At 39.9% G+C, this 15,290-nt stretch overlaps 1 protein-coding gene across 4 annotated transcripts in view; it reads left to right on the top strand.

Annotated features, from left to right (window-relative positions):
• The window catches only part of LOC125097754 (phosphatidylinositol 3,4,5-trisphosphate-dependent Rac exchanger 2 protein), a 307,095-nt gene that overhangs the window by 54,984 nt on the left and 236,821 nt on the right, over window positions 1–15,290 (top strand). The window contains exons 2-4 of one of the 4 annotated variants that reach the window (XM_047725748.1): window positions 11,076–11,147; window positions 12,477–12,599; window positions 14,982–15,086. The exons of 1 other annotated variant lie outside the window; for it this stretch is intronic. In XM_047725748.1, the coding sequence (XP_047581704.1) occupies window positions 11,076–11,147; window positions 12,477–12,599; window positions 14,982–15,086 (300 nt within the window). Of the gene's footprint in view, window positions 1–3,607; window positions 3,729–11,075; window positions 11,148–12,476; window positions 12,600–14,981; window positions 15,087–15,290 lie in introns of those variants that run through there. 2 more of the 4 variants (XM_047725750.1, XM_047725749.1) reach the window with 2 other exon arrangements.

The raw sequence follows: 15,290 nt of genomic DNA, 5'->3' as shown, positions 1-15,290 counted from the left end.
TGAAAAAAAAAATGTAAACTTTATGTTAGAATTAACATCTAATGTAATTGTTAATGCCTTGGAAAAACAGACGTTAAGTAAATAGGCTCCAATTTTCTTTGTGCCTTTTCTTCAAGCTTTTTCTCTTCTCATCTGGGGACTTTTTAACTCTAATACTTTAAGACCAAGTGCCATTTTAAAACTTAGAACTCTGGGGGCTCCTTCAGGGGACCATGCGACTTGATCTCAGAGTGCTGAGTTCAAGCCCCACGTTGGGAGTAGAGATTACTAAAAATAAGCAAACTTTGAAAATAAAATCAATTAGAAGTTAGAAGTGTGGAATTATAAGGGCCCGGTTGGCCAGAGAGAGCCATTTCCTTGTGGGTTTGGGTTGACCCTGCCCCTCTGGGAGGAGCTTGCTTGCAGGCCTGGGATATGGGGGCGGGCCAGGTCGGATGGAGACATCCAATCAGTGGGGCCCGCATATATTTGCTGTGGTGAGTTGGAATTCTAATTGGCCACCCGTATTGCTGACCGAGGGTGACTGTGCAGTTTTCCCTGTGTGTTGCAGTCTCATTGGCCTCCTGTGTGTGGGCCGGGCTCAACCATCTCTATAAAGGTTAGTCTGTGAGGCAGGGGAGTAGTGATAGTGATAGTCCTCTGGGTAGTAATGATAGCGTCCATGTGTGGGGAGCTTAGTGAGCCTCCCCAAGGAGCCGCCCTTCCAGGGAGCCGCCTGGCCTGGTCTGGCCTAGCTGGGTAAGGGGAGCGGCCTGGCCTCGCTTCGCCGGGTAAGGGGAGCGTCATGAGCCTTGCCCGGGAGCTGCCTCGCCGGGGAGCGGCCTGGCCTGGCCTGGCCTAGCCTCGCCTCGCCGGTTAAGGGGAGCAGCCTCGCCTGGCCTCCCCTCGATGGTTAAGGGGAGTGGCCTGGCCTTGCTTCGCCCCGTAAGCGGAGCATCATGAGCCTTGCAAGGGAGCCGCCTCTCCTCGCCTCCCTGGTTAAGGGAAGCGGCCTGCCCTAGCTTAGCCTTGCCTCGCCGGGTAAGGGGAGCGTCGTGAGCCTCGCCGGGGAGCCGCCTTGCCTCCCCTTGCCTCGCCGGGTAAGGGGAGCGTCGTGAGCCTCGCCGGGGAGCCGCCTTGCCTCCCCTTGCCTCGCCGGGTAAGGGGAGCGGCCTGGCCTGGCCTCGCCTTGCCTCGCCGGGTAAGGGGAGCGGCCTGGCCTGGCCTGGCCCCTCGCCTGGTAAGGGAAGGGGCCTGGCCTGGCCTCGCCTCGCCTCGCCTCACCGGGTAAGGGGAGCGTCATGAGCCTCGCTGGGGAGCCGCCTTGCCTCCCCTCGCCTTGCCGGGTAAGGGGAGCGGCCTGGCCTGGCCTCGCCTTGCCTCGCCGGGTAAGGGGAGCGGCCTGGCCTGGCCTGGCCTGGTCTCGCCTGGGTAAGGGGAACATCCTCCCCTCGCCAGGTAAGGGGAACTGCCAGGGTTGGTGTCCTGGTCGTCTTTGCCTCTTTGTAAGAGATGGCCCCGACTGGTTGGTTTAATTTTCGATGCTTGGTGCGGAGTAAAGCTTTGCATGACTTTTGCTTTGTGTTGGTTTCCTTCCTTTGATCATGGACTCTAACAGAATGATTACTATTAAAGAAAGCCTTATAAAAGCCAACAGGGCCTTGGCAAAACCTCAAGATTATGTGCTGAAAATTTAAAGGGCCACAGAGATTTCTAAGTCACAAAAATCAGTAAAATGAATTGTATGTAAGTTAGATAACAATATTAGTGTTGAGAATAAAAAGCAATTGCCATTTAGTTTTGGTCTGGGGTCACAGGGAATAGTGATGACTGCAGCGGGTGAAGGGAACTTGTAGGTTGCTTTTGCTCCAGGCTATTGCTACCATTCAGGAATGTGGAACTTGGGTTGATTTTTTTTTTCCCCTAGTGTTTGAAGAGGGACTGTAATGATTGATTTTTATGTAAATGTTCTTATTTCCTTAAATGGTAGCAGTTGAAACAATACTTTAACCAATTGTGTTAGGTTCAAAAATACCTCTACTGCTTTCGATCTCTGCTTTAGACTTAACTCACTGCCTTAAGTCAATGGAAGTTAAATATGCGAGAACGATGGCTGTTATTAACCTACTTTTATGGGCTGAGCGGTGAGGAATGAGACGGTAGGAATTGAAATCACAAAAACCCACATGAGAAAAACAAAAACTTAACAAAATAACAAAAATTGACTAAAAACACACTTCAGAAAAGTTTGCTTTTATTTTGGTATGTTATTGAAATCACTTAATATATTTTCTGATTTTTACTCTCCTTTCAATTGGTTTTGGTTTTGGTTTTTCCTTCATCTTCTGTCCATTTTCACGAGTGGCTCTTAGCCACCTATTAACCATCCTTAAAATCTTGTGCCTTGTGTGTAGTTAGAGTACTGATTACATGCTGATCCTTCATGAATTCTTTCCCCTGAGAAGTCCTGAGAAGCACAATTCTGTCATGCTGCCTTTTAACACATTGAGGTCAAACAGAAGACACTAAATAATGTTTTAATTATCCTCAAATCCTGGGGAAGTTTCAGCCAAGGAAGTTTAAAAAGTATGGTTGTATGGTGAAAAATTACCTTCGCCTAGATGTTGATGTTAATTTTGAAATAATAGTTGTTTTGAGAAAGAATAAAGCCTCTTTTTGTGGGAAATTGAGTACATATTAACAGGCTCTCAACAAATATGACCTAATAAATCCTTTTGGTTCTGAATCATGAAAAAACACCAACATTCCAAGGGTTTTTTCTCTGGATATTGACATAGTGTTTGGTATCACTGTGATCTTTTTAGGCATCTATCTGAGTAACCCAGGGTGGCATATATTTTTCTTTAATGGTTTGTAGAGAGATAGATGCCCAAGAGGGTTAGTCTTCAGTGCTACTGAACTAGTGACAAGTGATTTATTATTCTATCAGTTTTTGGAGATTTGTATGGGTGGAATGTTGTCATGGCAGTCTAGGGACAAACTAATATCTGTTCCAAAAGATGAAAACATGCTACCCATACATTTTCTGTAGCATGATATAATCTGATGGAGAACAGACATGCAAACTCAAAGTATTTTATAATTGTTGCTCATTGTGTCTGAGTTGAAACTACACAACAAAGGGAGCTTTAAAAATTCCACTTTGTTTGAAAGGAACTTTAAATATAAACTCTGCCTAATAATTTTATAAAAATGTGGTGGGCATGGAGGAGCAGGTAGTGCCATAGGGTAGATAAGTAGAGTAATGGGGTAGGTAGGTGATGATGCGGGGTGGGGAAGGGAACACTTAGACTGGATGGCCATGAGAGACCTGAAGCTTAGGAGGGAGTGACAGCAGGAGGCAGCCAGATGAAGAGGGTTTTAGGCAGAGGAAGCAGGCTGTGAAAAGATGCCAAGGTGGAAGTAGGCGTGGCTTGTTGGGGAGGCACAGAGAGGTGGCTGTGGTTGGGCAGTGGTCCAGAATGGGGAAGCTGGGATGAGACAGAATAAGAGAGGAGGGAGGGGCCAGATCATGCTCACTTCTTTTTTAGGTTGAGAATATTCCATTGTTTGATGTATTTATCCATTCACTTACTGAAGGACATCTTGACTGCTTCCAACTTTTGTCATTTATGAATACAGCTGCTATGAACTTCCAGGTGCAGGTTTTGTTAGGGATAAATTTTCAGCTCATTTAGGTAACTTCTAAGGAACACGATCGCAGAGTTGGCATGGTGAGAACATTTATGGTAAGAATATGCCAAATTGTTTCCCAAAGTGGCTGTATCAGTTTGCATTCCTACCAGCAATGAGTGAGAGTTTGTGATTATTCCCCATCCTGCCAGCCTTTGGCACTCTGAGTAGTTTGGATTTTGTCCTTTCTGATAGGTGTGTAGTATCTCATTGTTGTTTTAATTTGCAGCTGCCTAATGACACAAGATTTGAACACCTTTTCATATGCTCATTTGCCATGAGTATATCTTCTTTGGTGAGCTGTCTGTTCAGTTCTGCCCATTTTTAAATTTCATTGTTGACTTTCTTATTGTTGAGTTTTACTTTGTACCTTTTGGACAATGCTTCTTTATCACATGTGTCCTATAATTCTTAGGGAAATACTTTCTGGTTTGTGGCTTGTCTTCTCATTCTCTTGTCATTCACAGAGGAAAAGTTTTTCATTTTAGTGATGTCTGGATTGTCAATTATTTTTTTCATGGATCATGCCTTTGGTGTTATATCTAAAAAAGTCATCACCATACGTGGGGTCACCTAGAAATTTCCCCCATGTTAATTCTAGGCACTTTATGGTATTTTATATTTGGGTCTGATCCATTTTGAGCTAATTCTTCTGAAGGATGTAAGGTCTGTGTCTAGGTCCCTTTTTTTTTTTGTCTTTTTACATGTGGATGTCCAGTTGTTCCCAGCACTGTTTATTAGAAAGACTATCCTTTCTCCATTGTATAGCATAGACTTTGCTCCTTTGTCCAAGCTTAGTTGACTATATTTGTGTGAGTCTGTTTCTGGGCACTCTGTTGTATTTCATTTATCTATTTGTTCTTTAACCAAATCCATACTGTTTTGATTATGGCTTTATAATAAGCCTTGAAATCAAGTAGTGCCAGTCTTCTGACTTTTTTCTTATTTTTAGTACTGTTTTGGCTATTCTGAGTCTTTCATTCTCCATATAAACTTACAATCATTTTGTTGATATCCACAAAAGAACTTGCTAGAATTTTGATTAAAGTTGTGTTAAATCAGGGTGGGAAGAACTAGCATCTTGACATTACCGAGTCTTCCTATCCATTAATGTGGATAACCTCTCTCCATTTATTTAGTCTTTTTTGGTATATTTTTATCAGAGTTTTGTGGCTTTCCTCCTGTTGTACATATTTTGTTAGATTTATACCTAAGTATTTCACTTTTGGAGGTGCTAATGTAAATGGTATTGTGTTTTTAATTTCAATTTAATTTGTTCATTGCTGGCACAGAGGAAAGTGAGTGAATTTTGTATATTAACCATGCATCCTGCAACTTTGCTATAATTGTTTCTAAGTTCCAGGAGGTTTTTTTGTTGATTCTTTTGCATTTCCCACATAGACAATCCTATCATTTGTGAACAAAGACAGTTTTATTTTTCCTTTCCAACCTATATGCCTTTTACTTCCCTTTTTGTCTTATTGAATTAGCTAGGAAATAGAGGACAATGCTGAAAAGGAGTGGTGACAGGAGACATTCTTGCCTTGGTCCTGATTGTAATGGGAAATTTTCTAGTTTCTCACCATTCTATATGATGTTAGCTGTAGGGTGTTTTTAAATGATTTTTTTTTAATAATGTTGAGGACATTCCCTTGTATTCTTAGTTTACTGAGTATTTGTCATGAGTGGGTGATGGAATTGCCAAATGCTTTTTTCTTCATCTTTTGACCAGATCATATGATTTTTCTTTTTAGATTGGTAATGTGATGGATTTCATTAACTGATTTTAGAATGTTGAACCAGCTTTGCATACCTATGGTAAATTCCCCTTGGTTGTGGAGTACAATTGTTTTTAGACATTTGTGGCTTTTATTTGTTAATATTTTGCTTAGAACTTTTATACTCACAAGAGATACTGGTCTGTTATTTTCTTGGAAGTCTTTGGATTTGGTATTAGGGTGATGCTGGCCTCATAAAACAAGTTAGGAAATGTTTCTTGTACTCCTGTGTTCTGAAAGAGATTGTAGAGACTTGGTATAATTTAAATGTTTGGTAAAATTTAATAATTATTTTTTTTCAAATGTGTGTAGATATGTTTTTATTATTACAGTAAGTTCATTGTTCAGTTTTAGCACCTAGCTTCTCATATGCTGAATATGTTTATTATGTTTATTGCATATTGTCTACCTCCTCCCAGTAGAGTAAGAGCAGAAATTCTTGACTATTTTGTTTATTGATATGTTTTATATGCCTAAAACAGTAATTCTCAACATGTGCTTTGCAGTTTTTTTGGGTTTTGCAAAATCCTTTTGGAGAATATATAAGGTCAAAGCTATTCTCGTGGTAATACTAAGACTTTATTTGCTTTTTTTCCCCCCACTGTGCTGTTGCTTACACTGGTGGGGGAAAATCAGTCATGTGTAAAACTGCTGATGTATTAGTGTGAATCGAGCAGTGGCACCAAACTCTACTAGTAGCCACTACATACTTCCTGGTCCTCACTCAGGAGGGAATGACAAGGGGATGCCAATTTCACTTAAAGCTGTAAAAATTATGAGTTTTATTAAGTCCTGACTCTTGAGCCATGTGCCTTTTAAATATTCTGTGTGATGAAATGGGAAGTATACCTAGTAACTTCAGCTGCATACTCAAAAATACGGTTGTTTCCAGGGACTAGAATTTGTGATTGAGTTGCTATGGAACATTATATTTACTTGAAATGACAACTGTGAGATAAACTATGTTTCATTTTCAGGGAATTCAGGCATTTGGCAGATAGTCTTTTTCAAAAAAAGAATGAAGTAAGCTTGTCACCTCAAGGAAAACAACTGATAGTATTTGTTGATGATGATAAATTCAAGTTTGCAAGTGAATTTTGAGTTTTGGAAAATTTGTATCTATGAGCTCCATACTTTCCTAATAGTTACAGATTTTTCTAATGAGTTGGATACTGATATTAACTATTGTGATGTGGGTTTTCTTTAATATTTAATAACAAAATGTGTTAATATCTTTTTTTTAAGATTTTATTTATTTATTTGACAGAGATCAGAAGTAGGCAGAGAGGCAGGCAGAGAGAGAGGGGGAAGCAGGCTCCCCGCTGAGCAGAGAGCCTGATGCGGGGTTCGATCCCAGGACCCTGGGATCATGACCTGAGCCGAAGGCAAAGGCTTTAACCCCCTGAGCCACCCAGGCGCCCCCAAAATGTGTTAATATCTTGAAGATATGTTTAACTCCCAGTGAATCATTGCTAAAAAAAGTATAGCATCAAGCATATGTAATAGATCGCTTCAAACTGTAGATAGATCAGTTGGTTTTAATGCAACAGAGTGTGGAGAGTTCACTGATATGGTTGGTTTCAGATTAAAAATCATGACTACCCTTTAAGAAATGACCACTTACTGAGGTTTGGTGTTGTATTAAAGAAGAATATCCACAGCTTTCTGAAAATGTTACAGCAATGAACATGTCTGTGTGACTTTTAAGAGTGATCTACTGTGTGTGCCTGACGGAAAGAGTAGGGAGGACAAAAATGAGTTGAAGGAGATAAATTAGTACGTCAGAATTGTAAAGTAAAGTGGTACATTCTGGGGATAAAATTCACTGTGGAGTTTGCCTTACCCTTTGAACCAGCAGTGGCCCAGATGGACAGACATGGAGGAAGGGAATTGCTGTCTTCTCTCTTATATCTTCATGAGTTTTCTTCCTTCTTTTACTTTCTTGGTAGCACATTTGTGACATTTTCAGCTTTCTTAAGCTTTAATTCATATATGGCATTTACCCCGTTTTACCAAATATGTGGTAGGAAGAAAACAATATGGAAGAAATTGAAGAGGAGATGAAGAGTTCTGTTCTTGGTGTAGGGAAAGAGAAGACCCTGACTGTAGCGAATCTAGGAATGTGTTGTGTAATCATTGTTAGGGGAATGCTGGCAAACGGAGTTCATGCTAATACACCTGCAAGCTGGAAGGTACAAGAAGGGGCAACTGTGAGCCTCACCTCTTCCAAATGCAACATAGTCTCTTAGCTCACTGGTCTCTGCATCTCCCTAGCCTTCAGACATTATTGTGCCCCGTTTATGAAGCCCACATTTGAGGTTCATGGTCCAAAGGGTATCCTCTGGTGTGATGATCAGGAACACCAAGTGGCAGATCCAGAGGTTATTGTGCATAGAGGGAGCTGACATAGGGTTTGGAAATGAAGAAGAAATGACTGAACCCATTTTTGCTATTGAGACTCACTTACTTGTTTCTCCACAGTCTGTTTCTTTAGTCTTTGGAAGAATGAACTCACAGGAGCGTTCATCAGATGTGGTCTCTAGACCAACTGCATCAGAATCATCTGGGGAGCTTACCCAACGTGCAGATTTCTGGGTCCTCAACTAGTCTGCTGAGTCAGACCTTCTGGGGATAGGGCAATCTGCAATGAGAAGAAACTCTCCAAATTTCATGCACAATAAAAAGCTTGAGAACCACTGGCATTACAGGCTTTTTCCAGTACTTATTTTCAACGTATTCATATCAAAGTGAAGATGACCTAGTTCTGATGAAACTCTGGACCAAAGGGAATTAATGAATGCAGAGATAAAACAGCGTATGAAATCCCTCATGTATTTTTGTATTTAGGGCATTAATGCTTCTTTGACTGATTGGAGAAAAATTAAATGCTCCAATTACAAAGTCTGAAAGGACTTCGTTAAATGCAGGTTGTTACTAGAGCATTCTGAAAACACGTTATTTTTCTTTATCTTAAGGAAGGAAGACTACATGTTTTGTCAGGAATGTCAGTTTTTGTGATTTTGTGCTCTAGGCAAACTATCTGAAATCTGACTGAACTGTGTATATAAAATGATCATCAGAAATGTTAACAATTTCCAGGTTTTCTTTCATATACAGTTAAACAAAAAGTTCCATGTTGTCACAGATGCGAAGAAGATAAAAAGGTGAAGATACGGTTTACTTTCTTAGTTTGTATGTGCCTTTCTAACTCATATTTTGATTCATTCATACTGTCTCCTTACTTTAATTCATGGGCTTCAGAATGTGACTGAGTTCAGCTCCTAAGAAAAGGTTTATAAATGTAGATAGAGGTGAACTTTCGCTTTGCTTGCATGAGAGGTTACCTGTTTACCATGTGGTCAATACGAAATGTAAACTAGGCGACTACACCACCATGTTATTTTAAGACTAAGTGGAAAGAACTGATGGAGTGTTTTTGATATGAGCGTACAAAACGAAATCTAAAATTAAAAATGAGACCGATAGTGATTAAAATGGACAAAGTCAGAAAATTTGAAATCTCTTTTCATGAGCAATTTTATTTAACTCTAGATAATAGTTCAAAAATCATATCCTATGTTTCCAATTAAAAAAAACAAGGTGACATCCATTACTTTATTAAGTTTATTTAATTCAGCTGAATTATTTCATTCTGTTGAAGCTGTTAGTATTGATGTGGCTTTGTAGTTATAGACTGAAACATGAACTGATTGAATCGGCAATAGAGATGTGTGTGAAGCTAATGCTAGGAATGAGGTCCTATGGCTTATTTGTTTTGTTTCTTTTAAATAGTTTTGCTATTCTTTTTACTAATGTTTCAGTATGCTCACAGCCAAATATTCTGTGCATAAGGAGGTTTACAAAGGTCACTTTAACCACTGCTGCATTTTGATATGTGCTACATATTTTTTCTTAGTATGAATGCACACTGCCATTACACAAGTATATTTATGACTATATGCTTGTATGTAATATGTATATGTGCATACATATATGTGTGTACCTATCGAGAAAGCTATTTGATAAATTTGTTCATGAAACTATTTTATAGACCTCTGTCTACACATATTTCTATGAAATTTTTATCACATTCCATTTATGATGATAGTTCTGCATAGTATTTTGTAATTTCCATGTACCATAATATAAATAATTCCCTTATTAATGGGCATTTAGGTTTCTAATGTTTTCACTTTTGTAATTAATATTTTGTCTTGTCTGAAAGTTTTCTTGGGATAAATTTATGGAGGTAAGAATTTCTGGGTTATAGGGTATGCCCATTTAAAAATTTGAGATACATGGTCAAGTTGTTCCCAGAAATGTTGTGCCATTTATCCCCCCCCCATTTTTTTTTAGAGAGGGAGGTGGGAGGGGCAGAGGCAGAAGGAGAAAGAGAATCTTAAGTAGGCTTCACACTCAGCCCAGAGCCTGATGGGTGGCTCCGTCTCACAACTCAGAGATCAGAACCTGAGCTGAAATCAAGAGTTGGATGCTTAACCATCTGAGCCATCGAGGCACCCCTGTGCCATTTCATACTCTTACTCCAATGTGCTTGAGGGTGATAACTTTGGAACGTTATGAGCAATACTGGGTTTTCTTAATCTCTTAAGTCTTTGTCAATATAGCATGTCAAAAATGGGATTCTTACTTTAATCTTCATTTGTTTGATAGAGTATCCAGAGGTTCCCTGGAGACTCTCTGTGCCCTGGGATTGATGGGCTGTGTAGTCCTACTCCAACTTGGCTGGTAGTGCTTGAAGTTCTTAAGACAGACAAGGGAAGCAATGATTTCACCTGGTTACTAGGTGGTTGATGAGCAATGTCTTGAAGACACAAGCCAGATTTGCTGGATGGAAAGTCACTTCTCCTTTTCCTTCCAAACTTTCTCTTTTAAGACCCAATATAAATAGCTCTTTCTACTCTTTTCTTCCTTTGCAAAATAATAGCTTACTTGGTCATGGGTCCAAGCTTAATTAATGACTTATTAAGGAGAGTCCAGATTTTTGAAATACTAAGGAACTTTTTTGCCTACCATAGGGCTTTGGAGAGCCCTGACCTGATCCCAGAAATACAAAATCTGGCTTTCTAAAACTTGGGAGGGGGTAGTTAGGAAGGGAGGGGAAATCGTTTCATTCCTTCTTGGAGAGTCACTTTCTTTCTCTCTTTCTCTTTCATTCTCTTTCTATCTTTGACTCCCTACTTCCTTCCCTCAGTCTATCTCAGTTCCAAAGGATCACCTTGGAATTTCTGACCCCTCCCCTTTTTTAAATCAGAAGTCCCATTTTTCATTAGATTTTGGTGTTTTGTGCTTCACAAGACTTAGAAGTTTAGGAAACATTTGACTCCTAACTGTTTACCACAGAACATTGAGATCGTGGTGGGTAAATTTAGTTCATATATACATGATCACTTTTGGTCTTGTGCCCAAATTCTGAAGGATGTAATTCCCAGGGAGAAACCACTGTGAACCAGGGTTTCAACTTTTACAACAAAACTGTTATTATCAGTAGTTATTGGGTTTTTAAACTCTGGTTTCCTATAAAAAATTTAGTTCTAATCAACACCCTGTTATTATATTAACCTAATGTTGCCTTCACAATATCTTTTTTTTGTTCGTTTCATGGAGGCATTCTTACACCGAATGAAACCGTGTGCTGCATCAAAAATTGATAAAAATGTGACAGAAGAAACAGTGAAGGTGAGGAGGCACAGTCGGCCCTCAACCCAAGCATACATTCCCTTTTATTTAAAATTTCTTCTGTGGGATGTTACTCTAGGCTTTTCAGCTTCTCCTCAGTTCCACTATAAGTTCTGCACCAGTCACTTGTGTGGGCGACCCTGAGATAAAGGGAAGGAGGGTTTGGGAAAAGAAACAGAGAGTGACGAGGATGGCAAAAAAGACATGGAACAATTTTTTGTTGAGGCCTTTGGACAGTTTGAAAAGAGGAAGAAAAACAAACCCCCGACCAAGAACTTCAGTGTCTGCGAGCAGGGGGGAACATAGCCCTAAGTGGGATCATTGCCAGAGGTGGCTTAGGAAGGCAAGATATGGACAAATGTGACTTCTGATCTTTGGTCACCAAAGAGTAAGTGATTTGGGTGGTTCCGTGGTGCAGAAAATGTCTGCATAATGTCTTCAACTCAGAAACACATGTATAAGCCTTTCCTTTTAGGCTGCAGGAAGGGAAAATGATGAAGAGTTTTATAAAGGGGGAGGAGGTAAATGAAAATTAATTGCACCACTGTTATTATTCATTTAAGCTGCCTAAATTATTATTGATGTTTATTTTTGGTGCTGATTTGCTGTTTTATTTTACCAAAAAAAAAAAAATTCCCAAGGATTTTTATAGGCTCTTCTGACTATTTTTTCATAAATTAAAAACGAACTTTCAAATTCTCTTACATGGGAGCATCTTAGTTTGTGTGCTTAGGTCGCAAGCAAAAGACACTTACTATTCAAATGACTTGAAGACACTTCAGCTCTCATTTGGGGACTCCAAGCAGAAGAGAAGGTTCAGGACCTATGACTCAGGGAGGTCAATAAGATTGCCAGCTTCTGTCTAGCTCTTCACTTTGCCATCCAGGTTATCTAATTTGCTCCAGGGCTGGCTCCTCTCATCCCTGCAAAATGACCTTGTAGCTGTCCAAGCTATCACTTCCAGACATAGCACCTTTCCAGAGGGGAAGCTGTCCATTCCAGGATGCCGTTCCAGAGATCAAAGAAGCCTTTGCCCCCAAAAGCCTGCCAGCAAATCTGCCTGCACTCTGTTACCTGCTGCCCATTCTCACTAATGGGTTGGGGACTGTCACGCTTGGATTTAGTCACTCGGGCTTTTCCTGAGAGCCAGGCATGGGTTCCTGGTTCCCAGAGCTGTGTAGGAGTAGAAAGGATGTCCAGACAAAATTGGTCCTCTGCCCTCTGGGTGGGTGCATGCCCTGAAATTTTCAGCTTGGAAAGAGAATACTATCCTCTCATGGACTTTTGTTTGACCTGCTTCACTATTGCACTTATTCTATTTCTTTGTAGATGCTGTTCTCAAACATTGAAGATATCCTTGCTGTACCTAAGGAATTTTTAAAAGTCGTGGAAGAATGCCTGCATCCAGAACCTAACGCTCAACAAGAAGTGGGAACCCACTTTCTTCACTTTGTAAGATCAATTTCTGTTTATTTTAGAAGCTCTGCACACACCCCCCCCCCCCGATTATAAGGTTTAGCTTTTGGCCCAGTAGCATGTGAGAACTCAGTGTAGAAGTAAAATGTGAGACCGAAAGTTTGGGGGCTTTTAAGGCCAATGAAATCTTCCACTGAGAGCCAGAAGAGGGGTGAGGGCCTCACATCATCCATTTTATTCAGTGAAGAACAAACAGCCTTTTCTTTTTCTCAACAAATTAGTTCTTAGCATCCTCTGTAGTTTTGAATCCTAATGAATATTCAGGCTGTTCATAATGAATGGATTTTTAGGTTTCTCCCAAACAGAGCATTTCCCTTTTGAGGCAGAAAATCCTTACTCTTATAATGGTGTGATGAGCCTTTTGTGAGTCAGAATGTTCCCTTGTTAATCGGCTGGTGACAAGCCTGCAGGTGAACAAGCTTGTGTCACTCTTGGTACACAGACGCCGGAGTCCCGGTGTTTCTTCTCAAGGGTCGTTTCTCAGAAGGTCGTACTGAGTGGTGCAGAAGAATAACCAGTCAGTCCTCCGTTGTTTGAAATTACACATCACGCTCGTGTAATCATTTCCGTCTCTTGGACAGGATAGTTGAAATTATTTGTGCCATTGATTTATAAAGTAAGAAGTCACCTATAAAATGAAAATTATTTTCAGAACTGAATGAAGGGCATTCATAGCAAAAAAAAAAATAGTGCTGCTATTTATAGCATTCCACTGATGCTAATTTTCAGAACACCCACCTGAATTCCTTTCTATACCAAAATGCTATATAATTGATGTTTTATTTAAAAATGCATAAGAGTATTTTGTCACAGAAGTCAATTTTTGTTTATTTTTATTTCTATTTAGCCTTTAGAAAGGTAACGGTATGTAGTTTCTAGGTCTGTAATTCTGTGTGGAGTGGGCAGAGCTGCATATGTTCTTCTTATAATCAGGAAATATTTCATAAAGGTAATTAATATTAAATGGAGAGAGGCTCCTTGGCGTAGGAAGATCAAGCCGTACTTTCCTTGGGTATGACTGGAAACCACGCATGTTTGTGTCCACTTAATCCAGACTGTTCCTCCTCATGAAGGAATTCACATCTTCTGCCAGCTGGAGCATTTGCTGCCTTAGTCCAGGCCCTCACATGGGAATCTTGCACTCTGACATCCATTTCCTCAGTAACACACTATAAATCTGTCATCTATGAATTTAGCTAAACTATTTCTGAAGCGTATTTCATTCTGGGTCATCCCATCTCTTGAAATAAGTAACTCAATATATTTTTTGCTGGCTATATATATAAAATAGCACTCAGTGTTGCTTTCCAAATGTATGTCATGGAAATTCCAGAGGGTGTACTTTGGTTCTAATATTTGATCAATACATTTTCTGTGTCTTCCTCTTATTGGAGCTGCTTTGGTAGATACTAATCCTAGCCACTGAGAGAAAAATCTAATGATGGAAGGATGCTTAGAGGCCATGATGGGGAAATTACTCCCTTTTTGAAAGTACCCCTTCTGTGGCAAAGATGAAGGTTATTTATTTTGTTCCTACTTGATCACTTTTAGTGAGAGCTATAAACACTAGAAGATCTTTATGTTAATCCTGAATCTGCCTACCACTGCCCATTATGGATTGCCCTTGCAATTTCCACCCAGTGGTCTTAGTGTTGTGTTTTGGAGCTACACAGTGTTGTAAGTCCCATTACACTGTGACACTGTCTGAAAGTAGCTACCATTTCCTTACTTTATTATACTAACAAATCATTCTACTTGAAATGACCTCTCATACTTTGTCACAGAGAGTCTCATATCAGAGTAGAGTCTCCAAAGTCCATCATTATCTTAGTCACTTGTTGCTGACTATTCTCTTGTTTGTCCGTGTCCATCCTAAACACAGCTGTCCAGATTGGTGCATGTGAACGGCAGGGTACTAGGTCTCTCTATTCCTGCATGATCGGGCACATGCTTTTCCCTGTTCCTAAAATGCTTTCTTCCCTCACCCTGCCTGGGAATGATGGATTCATCTCTCTGAACCTTGCTCAGATACTATTTTGTTTTTTTTAAAGCTGTATCTGAACCTTCTCAGGAAAGCTAAGTACTCTCTTCTCTGTAATTTGCTACCATTTGGCTCATTTACTTAGCATTGCATATATCATATTGGACTCTAGTTAATATAACCTTTTTTCCTAGATTATTCTTCTTGAATCAGAGAAAATTGATAAATAAAGTGTGCTTAGATACATACATAGAGTAGAGCTCCCAAAATATAGTAAACACTTTGGACACATAAAGTATGTTCACAAACATCACACAGGTTAATCTTTCCAAGTAGCTACTACCATGACTCTAACTTATCCTTATTCGAATTCACAGAAAGACAAGATTCATATCTATGATGAATATTGTAGTAACCATGAGAAGGCACAGAGATTGCTTCTCGATCTTAACAAAATAAGAACAATTCGCCCATTTCTTTCGGTAAGTATATATATATGAGTGTTACCATATGCTGTGATTTATTGATAGGCTCTCTAAGGAACCAAGGACTAGCGTCAGCGTGGTCTAAAAATTACTCATGGGACAATGTTTTAAATGTGTCCAGGCTAGGAGAATAGAGTCCCAAAGGACTCTAGACTAATCGTAAGAAGGGAGAGTTGGCAGAAACTCATGTATGGGAAAACA

This window comes from Lutra lutra, chromosome 4 (genome assembly GCF_902655055.1).
Source record: "Lutra lutra chromosome 4, mLutLut1.2, whole genome shotgun sequence".
In the NCBI taxonomy this organism is placed as follows: Eukaryota; Metazoa; Chordata; class Mammalia; order Carnivora; family Mustelidae; genus Lutra; species Lutra lutra.
This window is presented reverse-complemented; position numbering and strand designations above follow the sequence as displayed.